The sequence below is a fragment of the Macaca fascicularis genome, chromosome 20 (genome assembly GCF_037993035.2).
Source record: "Macaca fascicularis isolate 582-1 chromosome 20, T2T-MFA8v1.1".
In the NCBI taxonomy this organism is placed as follows: Eukaryota; Metazoa; Chordata; class Mammalia; order Primates; family Cercopithecidae; genus Macaca; species Macaca fascicularis.
In genome coordinates, this window is record NC_088394.1 from 11,555,599 (window position 1) to 11,570,053 (window position 14,455).

Here is a 14,455-nt window from a genome sequence, read left to right on the forward strand (position 1 = left end):
GATCTGGAACTTGAACATAGGCAGATTAGCTCCAAGCCTATTTGCTTAACCTCTATACCACAATGCCTTCTTGCTATGATAAAACATCTGAAAAGACCTATTACCCTATAGGTCCTCTACAGAGGCATGTTGCCTTCCTCTTAGCAATACGAGATTGGCTCCAACAGAAGACTGTGGGCTTCTCTGGCACATGCACCTGGGTAGGACCCAGAGAATACCTGTGGAGTCTGAATCAACCCAAAAGCCAATATCCATCCGTTCTTCAGGAACCCCAGCCTACAACACAAAAGAGGAAATCTTCCTAAGTAGAAATAAACTGTAATAAATTGCAGAGGTTCCCTCGTCCTGGATTTCACTTCATGTTTTGGATGCTGCACGCCGGGTGAGCGGAGATCCCAGGCACTGGCCAGGGCAGCTGCCCTGACTCCAAGGGCTGCCATGAACAACTTCCAGGCCATCCTGACTCAGGTGCGAATACTGCTCTCCAGCCATCAGCCCAGCCAGGTGCAGGCCCTCTTGGACAGCCTGCTGAAGGAGGAGCTCCTCTCCAGGGAATACCACTGCACCCTGCTCCATGAGCCTGATAGTGAGGCTCTGGCCAGGAAGATCTCTTTGACCCTCCTAGAGAAAGGAGACCTGGACTTGGCCCTACTGGGGTGGGCCCAGAGTGGGCTGCAGTCCCCAGCAGCCGAGAGGGGCCCCGGCCACAGTGACCATGATGGTAAGTTGGCATCACTTTTAATCAAAGAGCAATGACAGACTGTAGGCAGCTCAAGGATTTTCCCTCCTCTCTGAAAGGGAAGTCAACGGGAAGGCAGACTGGTGTCTGGTGAGCTGGCAGGAGCAGTGAAAACTTGGAGCACTGTCGCTGTTGCTGGGTGTGCTGGAGTGTACGCTGCTGCTTCCCACTCTGCTGGAAGGAACCATCCCAGGGGCATGCAGCCAAATGCCTGCTTGGGTTCACTCACTGAGCCCTGATGATACACCAACATTAACGGGGCATGGATGGATAGATCAGCTCCTGCCTTCAAGGGGCCCGCAGTCTAGTGGGGAAGATGGATGCAGGCACAATCATTGTGAATCAAAAAGAGAGAAATGGGGCCAGGCGCAGTGGCTCATGCCTGTAATCCCAGCACTTTGGGAGGCCAAGGCAAGTGGATCACCTGAGATCAGTTCAACATCGGCCTGGCCAACATGGCAAAACCCTGTCTCTACTAAAAAATACAAAAATCAGTCAGACATCCTGGTGGGTGCCTGTAGTCCCAGCTACTCAGGCGGCTGATGCAGGAGAATTGCTTGAACTCGGAAGGCAGAGGTTGCAATGAGGCAAGATTGTGCTACTGCACTCAGTCTCGGCAACAGAGGGAGACTCCATCTAAAAAAAATAGAGAAATGGGGTGCAGAGAAAGGAGGAGCCAGAGAAAGAGCTGAAAGCAGAGCTCACCTTGTGTGTATGTGTGTGCATGAGCATGTGTGCGTTTGCATGCATTTGCTTATGTGTGCATGTGTGTGTCTGTGTGACACACAGAGACAGAAACCGAGAGAGAGGGAGAGTGAGAAAGGAAGGGAGAGAAAGACAGACAGAAAGAGACAGACAGACAGGCAGAGACAGGGAGAAAAGGGAGGGAGAGGAAGGAAAGGGGAGGCTGACGGAGGAAGAGAAAAAGGGAGAAGGTAGGGGAAAGAAAGATGAGAAACAGAGAATAAGAACTCGCTTGGAGGGAGAGAGAATGAATGCCTTATTTTTAAGAGCATTGGTGACACAATCATCTTAAACCGGAAAGACAAGCCTGTACTGTACTCTGTCCACTCACATTCTTGGCTCCTCCAACTTTTTATGTCTCCTACCCAGTTACAAAGAAGTCCTCCCTTCATTGTAATGTCACAACTTTCTTTTTTTTGAGACAGAGTCTGTTTGGTTGCCCAGGCTGGAGTGTAGTGGCACCATCACAGCTCACTGCAGCCTCAACTTGCGGTGCTGAAGTAGATCCTCCCACCTCAGCCTCCCAACCAGCTGGGACCACAGGCAGGTACCACTATGCCTGGATACTTTTTTAAAATTACTTTTTGTAGACATGAGGTCTCACTGTGTTGACCAGGCTGCTCACAAACCCCTGAGCTCAAGTGATCCTCCCACCTTGGCCTCCCAAAGTGCTGGGCTTACAGGCGTGAGCCACCGCATCCGACATGGTCATAACTTTCTAAAGACGATGTTAGCTCTATCTCCTTCTGAAATGCAAGTCTTGAGAGAATAACAGTGATTGACATTTATTGAGTATTTAGTGTGCCAGAAACTTCCTAACCACAATCTAGAACCCTCTTACTTACTTCTCCCTTGACCTTGAGCCCTTTGATCCTCATCCGTATTTAACACTTAGAGAAGAAAACAGACTCTACCCAGTGGTGACACAACTTGCCCAGGTCCCCCAGGTGGGAAGTGGTGAAGGCTAGATTTGAAGACAGACAAGCTTTGATCTTCAACTTAACCTTCAGGGCATCAAATGCGTTTTGGCGGCCTTATCTTGGGCACCAGATCAATGCTGTTTACCAACTTTCCTGCCAAGACATACATTTCTACGGGGTTGGCTCTTTTTATGGTCAAATTCTCACCCAAGTGGTTTCCATCGTCTCTTGGCCTCATCTTTCATTCTCTTCCTCCTAACAGACAGCTAGGCAAGGGGGCATCTTTACCACCCAAACATTCTCCCTTGGCTTCTCAACAGGGGTTCAGACAGTCAGTGTGGTCTCGATGGCGGCACAGATGCCAGCTGGGGGAGAAGCCAGAACCTTCCTCTCTCCCTGGCTGCAGCCCCTCCCGCCCCAGCCACATGTGCCCTCACAGGCTGCTGCCGGACACTCCAGCCCCTCCCACCCCCTCCTTCCGAGAGTGCTGGTTCCTGTTATTTAACTGTGTTTCCTCCCTCGGGAGGTAATATTTTTATTTCTGATCTCACGTGACTCCAGAAAGTGGAACTGCACTCAGGGCCCAGTGTGGTCTTCGGGGAGCTGAGAGGGGTATAGGGCAAATTGCTTTTTTCCTGCTTTCTCTTTCTGCCCTGCAGCCAGCTTCCCTCCAGGGCTGCCAGGCCTGACCCTCTACAGTGGGCAGGTGTGCTGCTGCTGGACAGCTCTCAGAGGGGAGGAAAGAGGACAGGGCAAGAGAATTGCATGGTTTGTAAACAAAGGGCACTGACTCATTTTTATGGGAGTTCAGAAAAGGAAATCATCCATGTGGGGATTTTGTGACCCTCCCTCCGAACCATTCTGTAATGACCTTGGCCCTCTGCTGTGCTAAACGCTCCACTGGCTCCCACGTCACTCAGAGAAAAAGCTAAATCTGGACAACGGCCCACAATCCGGACAATTTCCCACCTCATCACCTCCCTGCTGTTCATCCCCTACTCCTGTCTGCCTCATTCATCTACTCCAGCCACGTTGGCACCCTTGCTGTTCCTCGGACATGCTCAGCACACTGTCTGCCTCAGAACCTTTGCACATGCCATTCCCTCTGTCTGGAGCACTCTTCTCCGAGCATTCTCTTGGTCAACCTCCTAAATTCCTTCTACTCTTTGCAGCTTATCAACGAGGCCTGCCCTGACCAAACCATTTAGAATTGCAGCTCCTCCCTCCACACTCTGAGCCCCCTCCCCAGATTGATTTTTTTCCCCACTTTTTTGTTTGTTTGTTTGTTTATACAGAGTCTCACTCTATTGCCCAGGCTGTAGTGCAGTGGTGAGATCTCAGCTCACTGCAACCTCCACCTCCTGGGTTCAGGCAGTTCTCATGCCTTAGCCTCCCAAATAGCTGGGATTACAGGTGTAAGCCACTACGCCAGGCTAATTTTTGTATTTTTAGAGACAGTGTTTCACCACGTTGGCCAGGCTGGTCTTGAACTCCTGACCTCAAGCGATCCGTCCACCCCACAAAGTACTGGGATTACAGGCGTGAGCCACTGCGCCTGGCTCCCCACCTTCTGTATATCTTACTTTTGTATTGTGTGTTTGCTGTTTATTGTTTGACCCTCCCACTGGAAAATAAACTCCATGTGAACATGGATCTATGTTTTGATCACAATATGTCCCAAATACCTAGCACAGGGCCTGAGCACACGGTAGGTATGCAATATATATTTGTTGAATATTGAGTGGATGGGTGGGTGGATGGGTGGGTGGATGGATGAATGGATAGTTCGTGTAATACCATTATTCCTCCTTTACTAACGAGTAAACTGAGGTACAGAGAAGTTAAGTGATTTGCCTCTGGTCATATTCTGAAGAGGGAGACTATGGGGTCTCATGAGTCCTGGCCAATTGCTGTACTTTCTGCAAAAAAAGTACTGTTTTGGCTTCCTCTCCTAAACAACGCAAGGGGCTACCATAAATCTACCCCAAATAGGTCAGCAATCTTCAAAGTGAAATTGATGATTCAGAAGGCACCTTCAGATATTGCAGTACCTTAGTTGCAATTGTGCAGAAAGCTCAATTCTGGAGATGGGAGCTTAGGGGTTTCGCTCTATGCTACACAGAGCAACCTCTGTGCATCCAGTCCCATGAAAGCTCCAGTGAGTCCCAAGAGTCAAGGTCCTTGCCCTGGAGGAACTCAGGTGCCTCAATAGGAAGTTAAAGCAAACATTCAGGCAGTCCCTGGTCAACAGTGGGTGACAACATCGGGACAACACCTGTCAGAAGCCAAAGAAGGGGGAGCTAGGATGGGTGATGATGGAAAAAGAACCAGGCTGGAGGTTGGACAGCTGGACAGCTGGACAACTCTGGGTCTGAGGCCATCCTCTGTTCTTTATGCACCATGTGACCTTAGCCACATGACTAGACCACTCGGAATCTCAGTTTCTTCATCTCTGAAATGGGAGCAATGACACGAATCTCCCAGGGCTCTAGTGAGGGTTAAATGAGATGGTAGGTAGAAACCTTCCAAGGCAGTGCTTGGCATTAGGTCACACTGTAAAAACATCAGACCACTATAAGGAGGATAACAGCAAGGAGAATTGAACAGGAAGAAGATAAACCAGGGGTTTGAAGCACCGAGAAAAATAATTACTGCAGTCTCACTGGGGGCCCCAAACAATATCTAGACACCTACTCTGTGCAAAACGCAGTGCTGAGTGCTTGGGTACTGTGCATATTTGAGAACTGAATCAATGTGGCCCCTGTCCTTGGGTTGAGGCATTGAATTAGCACATGGGCCATGTCCTCAGACAGCCTGAGTGCCTGTCCTGCCTTCCCAATTCCAAGAGATATGACTCTGAGCACTTCCTGGGCACCCTGCCTCAGTTTCCCCATCTACAAAGTGGAGATGATAATAGCATTCGGAGTCACTGATCTAAGGGCTCAGGGACATCATTCAGTGTAAGACCCATGCATTTCCTGCAAGAGGAAGCTGGTTCTGACTCAGCCTCGAGGCTGGCGTCTGAGGCAACCACAAGCCCAACGTGAATGGTGGAAAGATGACTCTAAGTGTGGGCAGCCTCAGCTGGCCTTAGGTTTGACCATGGAAGGCACAGCATGAAGGGGCCCATTCTGCACACTTTCTCAGAGGCTGTAGGGCACCCCTGCCAGGGTCTTAGATTTTATTGATTCCTTTGACTCTGCTTTGTTGGTTGTTTTTGTTGTTCTGTTTTCATTGTGTGGTATTTTCGCCCATGAGGTCTCAGTTCTAGGAAGAATAGAACAAAGCCTCCTTCTGGGAAGTTGCCTGATTTATTGGAAAGGTAGGAACACTCCACAAATCGGTAAGCTCCCTTCCTCCAGCTTCCTTCCCCATCTGATCCTTTGGATGTGAGAAACCAGAGCTGTGACATACCAGAGAGGATAGAGGCTGTGCCCTCCCTCCTTCTGGGCTTCCTTTCCTGAGAACTAGCCCCTGTTCTGATCCTGGGAACCTCCTTTGCCTCAGGAAAGGGGATGTGTTGGTGAGGAACTCATGCTTTTCACCTTGGAGTGCTTCTCTGGCCCTCTACCCCAGGAACCACAGAAGGAGACACACCTGCATCCGGAAGCTGGCATTTCCCCATGGGTTTTCCCAGGCCAGACTGTTCCAAACACAACTTGCCCCTAAGCCTGGCACTTCTCCAGCCAGGGACGGTTTCTATTCTCTGTTGCTATGACCTTGAACAGTTCACCTGCGTTCCTTACTGTCTACTCTCCCATCCACCTACCTGCCTGCCCTCCAACTTTCCTGATCTGTCTACTTACCTTCTCATATCTATTTCTTTTTATTATTGTTATTATCATTATTCTCACCCTGTCTTTTTTTAAAATTAATTATTATTATTATTATTTTTTGGCTGGGGAACAGAGTCTTGCTTTGTAGCCCAGGCTGGAGGGCAGTGGCATGATCTCAGCTCATTGTAACCTCTGCCTCCCAGATTCAAGCAATTCTTCTGCCTCAGCCTCCTGAATGACTAGGATCACAGGCACCTGCCACCATGCCCAGCTAATTTTTGTACTTTTAGTAGAGACAGGGTTTCATCATGTTGGCCAGGCCAGTCTGAAACTCCTGACCTCAAGCAATCCACCCATCTCAGTTTCCCAAAATCCTGGGATTATAGGCATGAGCCACCGTGCCCAGCCTCTTGCCCTGTCTTATCGTGGTAATCTACTTCTCAATTTATCTATTTATATCTACTACCTACATACTTATATACTTATTTACTCATGTCTACTTATCAGTTAATCAATTTCTGTACCTACCTAATCACCCATATATTTCCCATATATTTACATGTCAAAATATTTTCCTGCCTTCCTACCAACTAAGCCCCCTATACAACAATCCATCAGTAGGTCCAGGTTCTCATATGCTCTCCCATGTTCCTCCCTAATTTGGATACATAGCAGTTGTATTCTACTCACCTATCTCCCTGTTCACCGATCTCTTTTCCTCCCTTTCTCACCTCCTTTCTTTCCTTCTCCTGAATCATTTATTTAGCACCTGCTAGAAATTATGGTGGACTCCCCATCCAGTGCTCTTTCACCAAAAAGCATGAGATGAAGAAGCACTTTCAATCTAGTAGGGGAGGAATCTTCATCCATTTGGAACTGGAGGCTGCCTTGATCATTCAAATCTAAAACTCCATTCATTCCTTCAAATGGTCGTGGAATAGTGTGTCTTTTATTTTATTTTATTTTTTTTATTTTTATTTTTTCGAGAGGGAGTCTCGCTCTGTTGCCCAGCCTGGAGTGCAGTGGTGTGATCTCAGCTCACTGCAAGCTCTGCCTCCCGGGTTCACGCCATTCTCTGGCCTCAGCCTCCCAAAGTAGCTGGGACTACAGGCACCCGCCACCACGCCCGGCTAATTTTTTGTATTTTTAGTGGAGACGGGGTTTCACCGTGTTAGCCAGGATGGTCTTGATCTCCTGACCTTGTGATCCACCTGCCTCGGCCTCCCAAAGTGCTGGGATTACAGGCATTAGCCACCGCGCCCAGCCTATTTTATTTTTTTTGAGACAGGGTCTTGCTCTGTCGCCAAGGCTGGAGCACAGTGGTGCAATCACAGCTTACTACAGCCTCAACCTTCTGGGCTCAAGTTGTCCTCCCATCTCAGCGTCCCAAGTAGCTGGGACTACAGGCATGCACCACTCTGCCAGGCTAATTTTTTTATTTGTTGTACAGATGAGGTCTCGCTGTGTTGCACATGGCTGGTCTCAAACTTCTGGGCTCAAGTGACATGCCTGCCTTAGCCTCCCAAAGTGCAGTGTGCACCCAGCCTGATGATGTGTCTTTCAAATGCTCAGTTCTATGTAGGCATTGGGGTGACCGTAGAAAATTAAAGACCTGGCCCTAGACATTAACAGATTTATGATATAATCGGAGGTAGCAGGGATGATGCTTATGAACTTGAAAGTTGAAGTTTTATTGCCAAACAATGTTGCAGCAAGTTTTGTAAAACCTAGCAAAGCAAAAAATTATAGTTAGCTGGTGGCGCAATGAAGTTGGGAACTCGAGCTTTGCAGGATGGCTAAAATATAGGCCAAAAGGGAGAAGGCAGGAGAGCAGCGCCGGGAGGGAGCAAGCTCCCAGCGTTCTCCCCTGGCTTGCAGGGAACCAAGGTGCGAAGGTAGGATTGAGCGAAATCTGTTTTGGGAGACTGCAGCAAGGACCGGCAATTTTTCCAGAACACTGTTCTTTACTTGGAAGACCAACTTCCTCCCCATCTCTCCCTGGGACTTGGCAGGGGACCCCAGTATGGGTGCTAGTGGTTGCTGCCATGCTAGATTCTGGCTCAAGACAAATAAATTCAGATCCTTAGGGCAAGACTGGCTTCAGCAGCACCTCTCCTGACAGGGGTCCCCTCTCAGGAGAGAACTGACTTTGTCCCAAGCAGACCTGGGCTCGGGGAATCCTCATCACCTCTGCAAGAGTTTGTTGTTGTTGTTGTTGTTGTTGTTGTTGTTGTTGTTGATGTTGTTTGAGATGGAGTCTCACTCTGTTGCCCAGGCTGGAGTGCAATGGTATGATCTCAGCTCACTGCAACCTCCACCTCCTGGGTTCAAGCAATTCTCCTGCCTCAGCCTCCCGAGCAGCTGGGATTACAGGCATGAACCACCACTCCTGGATAATTTTTCTATTTTTAGTAGAGACAGGGTTTCACCATGTTGACCAGGCTGGTTTTGAATTCCTGACCTCAAGTGATCCATCCACCTCAGTCTCCTAAAGTGCTGAGATTACAGGTGTGAGTCGCCGCATCCACCCTGCAGGAGTCTTTAAGAGGCAGAAGCAACGAGGCAGGTGTTTCAACAGATAAGAAGCCTGCGGTGGGCTTCACTCCTCCTCCTGCTCTTTACCCCCATTCACTCAGTGCCAGAGGTTGTCATTCTGCCTCTGAGCCTTCCTGCCCGCTCCCTTTCCATCCCTGAACCTTCACCTGCCTCTGCTGAAATTCAGCTCAGCTCCTGGCTGGGTACCACTGCCACTTATCTCTAGCCTCTCTACCCTGGTGCCTCCGGGTGCCAAAGTGCATCCTCTGCCATCAGCCAAACACACGGGTTGACGGGTGTCCCTTGCTCTGCTCAGAGACCTACACTGACACAGGCACCGTCAGGTTCAGGTCTTGTGGAAAAGACCCGGGTCTGGAGGAGTCAAGGAAGATGTAGATGAGGAAGGTGGTACTGAAATGAACCTCTGGTACAGGGAAGATATACCAGGCAGCTGCAGTCATCCAGGTGAGAGTTGGTAGTCGTGGCTGGCCCATTCTAAGTTCCAAAGCTGCCTTGGCCATCGGTCTGAGGGCGGGATGGGGGGACATCAGAGCCAGCTATCTTTGAGAACAGAAAGGGACCCCCATATGGGACCTCAAGATGGCTGAGCAGTCAGAGGTGCCTCTCCCGTGGCAATAGGTCGTAGGATAATTAGACTTCTTAGAATTTCTTTCTTTCTCTCTCTCTCTCTTTCTTTTCCTCCCTCCGTCCCTCCCTCCCTCCTTCCTTTCTTTCTTTCTTTCTTTCTTTCTTTCTTTCTTTCTTTCTTTCTTTCTTTCTTTCTTTCTTTCTTTCTCTCTTTCTTTCTTTTTTGAAACTGAGTCTGTCTCTGTCACCCAGGCTTGAGTGCAGTGGCACAATCTAAGCTCACTGCAACCTCCGCCTCCTGGGTTCATGTGATTCTCGTCCTTCAGCCTCCCGAGTAGCACACACACCATCACGGCCAGGCTAATTTTTGTACTTTTAGTAGAGACAGGGTTTTGCCATGTTGGCCAGGCTGGTCTTGAACCCCTGACCTCAAATGATCTGCCTGCCTCAGCCTCCCAAAGTGGATTACAGGCATGAGCCACCCCGCCTGGCCCTTCTTAGAATTTCTGACATTCACCATGTCCGTTTGTTAGCCCCACCAAGCAAGGCTGTTTCAAATTGACTCTTAGCACTTCTTATTTGTCCAGCAATTTCCACCCCCCTCCTCACCCCAGGACTTCTGAAAACAGTGAAGCCTTCAAAGTAATCACCTTACAAAGAAGGGCATCACTCTCATTTCACACCTGGGGAAACTGAGGACCACAGAGAGGAAGTAAAGAGGCCAAGGTCGCACACCTGCTAGTAAGTTCCCTGTCCAGTGCTCTTTCAGCAAAAATGCATAAGGCACGCAAGTCATTGCTTCCAAACCTTCATTTCAGTACCACCTTCCTCATTTTTGTGTTTTCTGCGTAACACCTTACTATTATTTATGACAGGGTATTTTTTTAACCACTCACCTTTTTTATTCACCTTTCTTTTCTTTTCTTTAAGAGAGACAGGATCTCACTCTGTTGCCCAGGCTGGAGTGTGTGGCATGATCATAGCTCACTGCAGCCTCGAACTCCTAGGCACGCTCGATCCTCCCACCTCAGCCTCCAGAGTAGCTGGGACTACAGGTGTGCACCATCATACCTGGCTAATTTTTAAAAAAATATTTGTAGAAAAGTTAGCCGGATGTAGTGGCGAGTGCCTGTAATCCCAGCTAATCAGGAGGTTGAGGCAGGAGAATCACTTGAACCCGGGAGGCAGAGGTTGCAGTGAGCCAAGATCGTCCCATTGGACTCTAGCCTGGCAACAAGAGTGAAACTCTGTCTAAAAAATAATAATAATGATGATAATTTGTAGACACAGGGTCTCACTATGTTGCCCAGGCTGGCCTCCAACTCCTGGCTTCAAGCAATCCTCCTGCTTTGGCCTCCTAAAATGTTGGAATTACAGGTACAAGCCACCTGGCCCAGACATCTACTTTATTTTCACATAAAACTTTACATTCCAATATAAAGGAAAAAAAATGGCAAAAACAGGAGGTAACCATTAAACAAGAAAGCAGAGTGATGTTCGATTCTAGCAAGATACTGTTGACTATAGAAGGCTCTGAGGCTAGAGAGCTGCTTTCTATAAAATGAAGTGATCATACATTAGAAGAGGTGTTAAAGACATGTTAGCACCAAACTGAGACTTCGTCCTTGATGCCATTGGGAGGATGCGCAGATCCTGGAAAAGACACTACCTTTCTCCCTGTGGGAGTCAGTATTATTTAGCATCACATCGGTGGGTCATCCCAAACCATCTGGCTACAAGGGTACTATATTTGGGTCAACACTCTTTTAGGCATAACTTGTGTTTTAGTCCAATATCTAGGGATGAAAATGACAGGTGGGCCACTTATGATCTCCAGGGAAATTCAGGGCAATTTCGTGTGGGGGTGGGCATGGTAGAGGGGAACGGCATCTAAGAAGTCCCCAAAAGAGGCTCTCAGCTTGTCTTGAGGCATTTGGGGCGGCTATGATACTGGCCCCATCGTGCAGAGGATGGCACATGTTGGCAGCTGGCACCAGCGCGGTTCCATTGTGATCATCATTTATGAATGTCAGAGTGTTGAAGGTTCCCCCAACAGACTTTCTGTGTAACTTTCTGTCTTCACCAAATGCAATCCACAACAAGGAATTGAAATTCAGACGCGTGGGGAGGGCTTAAGGGAGCGTGGGAAAATTAGAGGGTGTTCAGAAACAGAAATCTGACGGCTTGGGGCCACCTTGCAGGGAGAGTTTTTTGACAGTCCCTCACTTGTTTCTTTGCATGTTGGCTTAGCTTGGCGGGCTCCCAACCGGTGACTGGCTAGTGATGAGGCTAGTGATGAGGCTGTGTGCCTCTGAGCTGGGCATCCGAAGGCATCCTTGGGGAAGCTGAGGGCACGAGGAGGGGCTGCCAGACTCCAGGAGCTGCTGCCTGGCTGGAATTCCTACACCATGCGTTGCCTGGCTCCACACCCGGCTGGGTCCTACCTGTCAGAGCCCCAAGGTAAAAGGGCCGGGAAAGCATCTTAATTTAGAGTGCGGTCACAGCTGGTCTTGCCATTCTAGATAAACAGAGAAACTATTCTGAATTGGGGGCGGGGATGAGGATGAGAACATGAGTCTGTGTCCTGCTGGGGCAGGCCATTGGAAGATGTGAAAGAGTTGTCTATTTCCTTCCACCGGAGGGAACCTTCAGGTCAGCCAGGTGTCTGGACTGTGAATCCTGTATCAGCACCGAAAGGTTCTAGAAGTCAGACTTTCCGGCAGTGTGTCATTAACTCTCAGCATGCTGGCCTGGCTCCGCCCACAGCAAGATCCTTTCTCATCCCTTTGGGTGAATACTGAGCACTGCTTCTGCAAAACGGGACCTCTGCCAGACTCTACTCCATCCCCAGAGAAGCAGGGAAACCAAAACTGGAGTCAGCCTTGAGGTGTAGCTGTTGAGCCCTTGGCAGCTGGTGAGAGCTGGCGGATGCTGCCATTCCCCCAGTTTTAAAATGGTGTTGTTAGAAAAGGGGCAGGGGACAAGGGGACAGATGGTGGGAAGAGCACAGCGCAGACACCTAGCACTGGCTCTGAAGGCAGCATGGCAGCTCCACCGTTGGCTGCGAAGGGTGTGCCCCTGAAGAAGTTGTTTATATTCTCTGAGTCACTTTTCCTGGAGTGTAAAATGGACCTGTGGGAAAGCCCATATGATAGGGTAATGACGAGGGACCTAGCACACTGCCCAGTAGTTTGTAGGAACTGAATATCATCATAGGAGCTCAATTTTATTGGCATTGCTGTTGTTGGATGGTTAAAGGGTTTAAGGGAGTGTGGGAAAATTAGAGGGTGTTCAGAAACAGAAATCTGACGGCTTGGGGCCACCTTGCAGGGAGAGTTTTCTGACAGTCCCTCACTTGTTTCTTTGCATGTTGGCTTAGCTTGGCGGGCTCCCGACTAGTGACTGGCTAGTGATGAGGCTAGTGATGAGGCTGTGTGCTTCTGAGCTGGGCATCCGAAGGCATCTTTGGGGAAGCTGAGGGCACGAGGAGGGGCTGCTAGACTCCAGGAGCTGCTGCCTGGCTGGAATTCCTACACCATGCGTTGCCTGGCTCCACACCCGGCTGGGTCCTACCTGTCAGAGCCCCAAGGTAAAAGGGCCGGGAAAGCATCTTAATTTAGAGTGCGGTCTCAGCTGGTCCTGCCATTCCAGAGAAACAGAGAAAAGGTACCCCTTTTCTCAGACTCCCCTGAAATGTATGGTTTGCTGTGAACCCAGAGAGAGATGACAGGTCTGCGGGTGTTGCTGGGTGCAGCTGTAAGTTGCTAGGGGAAAGGGTTTGATGGGGAGAAGTCAGAGGTGACTTTGCCCCCTCCCTCAATTCCAGATGAGGAAATACAGGCCTGAAAAGGGAAAGTCACCACCTCAAGGTCTCATGCCCTGGAAGACCCAGCAGGAATCCAAGACCTCTGAAAAGGAAGGGCGGGACTCTTGCCACCACTGGGGGTGTGGTCATGGGGACACAGGTTTTCCATCCATGGAAGGCCCTGAGAGATTTTGTCTTCCTCCGTAGGGCCAGCATCAGAGGACTGAATAGCTCAGTTCACTCCTCCATGTGCCCTGGGAGGTGGTTTGCCACTTTCACGGTTGGACTGAGTTGGAGAGAAACAGAGAGCCACCCAGGGGTGGGGACGAGCTCTCTGCAAGTCAGGGCTTGCTGATCACTTGCCCAAGTGGCTCCCTAGCTCCTGGCTCCGGCTCTGGGCCTGGGACTTTCCTCGAAGTGGAGCTGGCCGCTGTGAGGAGCCGACTGGAGGTAGGGACCTCTTGAAGGGCCCAGGCAGTTGGGATGCCACTTCTGATAAAGCACGTGGTGGCCACAGCAGGTGCCTGGTTGCTCCACAGCCTGGCCAGCGTCTAGTGATGCGGAAAGAAAGTGAAAGGGAAAAGATCTGCGGGGAGGCGGGGAGGTAAGATGATAAGGGGACGAGCTGCCACAGACTCGCCGCGGCCCCAGAGCTGGCGGGAGGGAGAGGCCACCAGCAGCGCGTGCGGGAGCCCGGGGGACAGCGGTAGGTGACCAAAGTCTTCTCTGCAGCCCCTAAGGTCGGGCTGAGAATCGAGGCTCCGAGACTGTTAGTTACTAGCTCAAGGTTACACAGTAAGTCTGGGAGGAGGGGGGATGGAATATGCAGAATGTAGACCCGGGAAACACCTCGTTTCCTGCATCCCTGGAGCGACTCTGCATGGGAACGGGGAGCTGGGAACCCGGGGCTTGGCTTGCTGTGCCCAGAGCTCCAGGGCCGTGGGCGGGTGGCAGGAAAGCCTGGCGGCAGCTTCTACAGAGAAGCTGGAGCGCAGACGGGGAGCGCGCAGCAGACGCACGCCCCAGGCCACCCTTGGCGGACTCTGTGCGCCCGGGATCCTTCAGAGGCGCGCACCTGAGCGCGGAGGAAAACACACGCCCTTCTTGTACTCCAGACCTTGGACCAGGGCCGCCCTTCTCTGAGCTTCACTTTCTCTGTTGGGTCATATTCCTCCTCTAACTCTGGAATCTTGGGTATTGGGCTTTCCAGGCGGGGGCCCCTGTGCAGGGAGGCAGCAGGGAGCCAAACCTTTAACCGGAGGATGAGAGAAGTCCTCAACTCTCGTTGAACATCTTGGCGAAGGTGTGTGTTGTTGGGAGGGGTGGGGGAGGGGTCTCCCGGACTGAA

At 50.3% G+C, this 14,455-nt stretch overlaps 1 protein-coding gene across 42 annotated transcripts in view; it reads left to right on the forward strand.

Moving 5' to 3' along the window:
• The first annotated feature begins 349 nt into the window (after nt 1–349).
• CIITA (class II major histocompatibility complex transactivator) overlaps nt 350–14,455 on the forward strand; it is a 62,333-nt gene continuing 48,227 nt past the window's right edge. For 13 of the 42 annotated variants that reach the window (XR_012429253.1, XR_012429254.1, XM_005591244.3 and 10 more), the window contains exon 1: nt 350–721. Coding sequence is in view for 20 of the 42 variants with exons in the window: in XM_005591244.3 (XP_005591301.3) it covers nt 439–721 (283 nt within the window). In the remaining 22 variants the exon portion in view is untranslated. Of the gene's footprint in view, nt 722–11,573; nt 11,763–12,681; nt 12,892–13,300; nt 13,558–13,739; nt 13,814–14,299; nt 14,411–14,455 lie in introns of those variants that run through there. The other 29 variants (XR_012429255.1, XR_012429256.1, XR_012429258.1 and 26 more) reach the window with 5 other exon arrangements.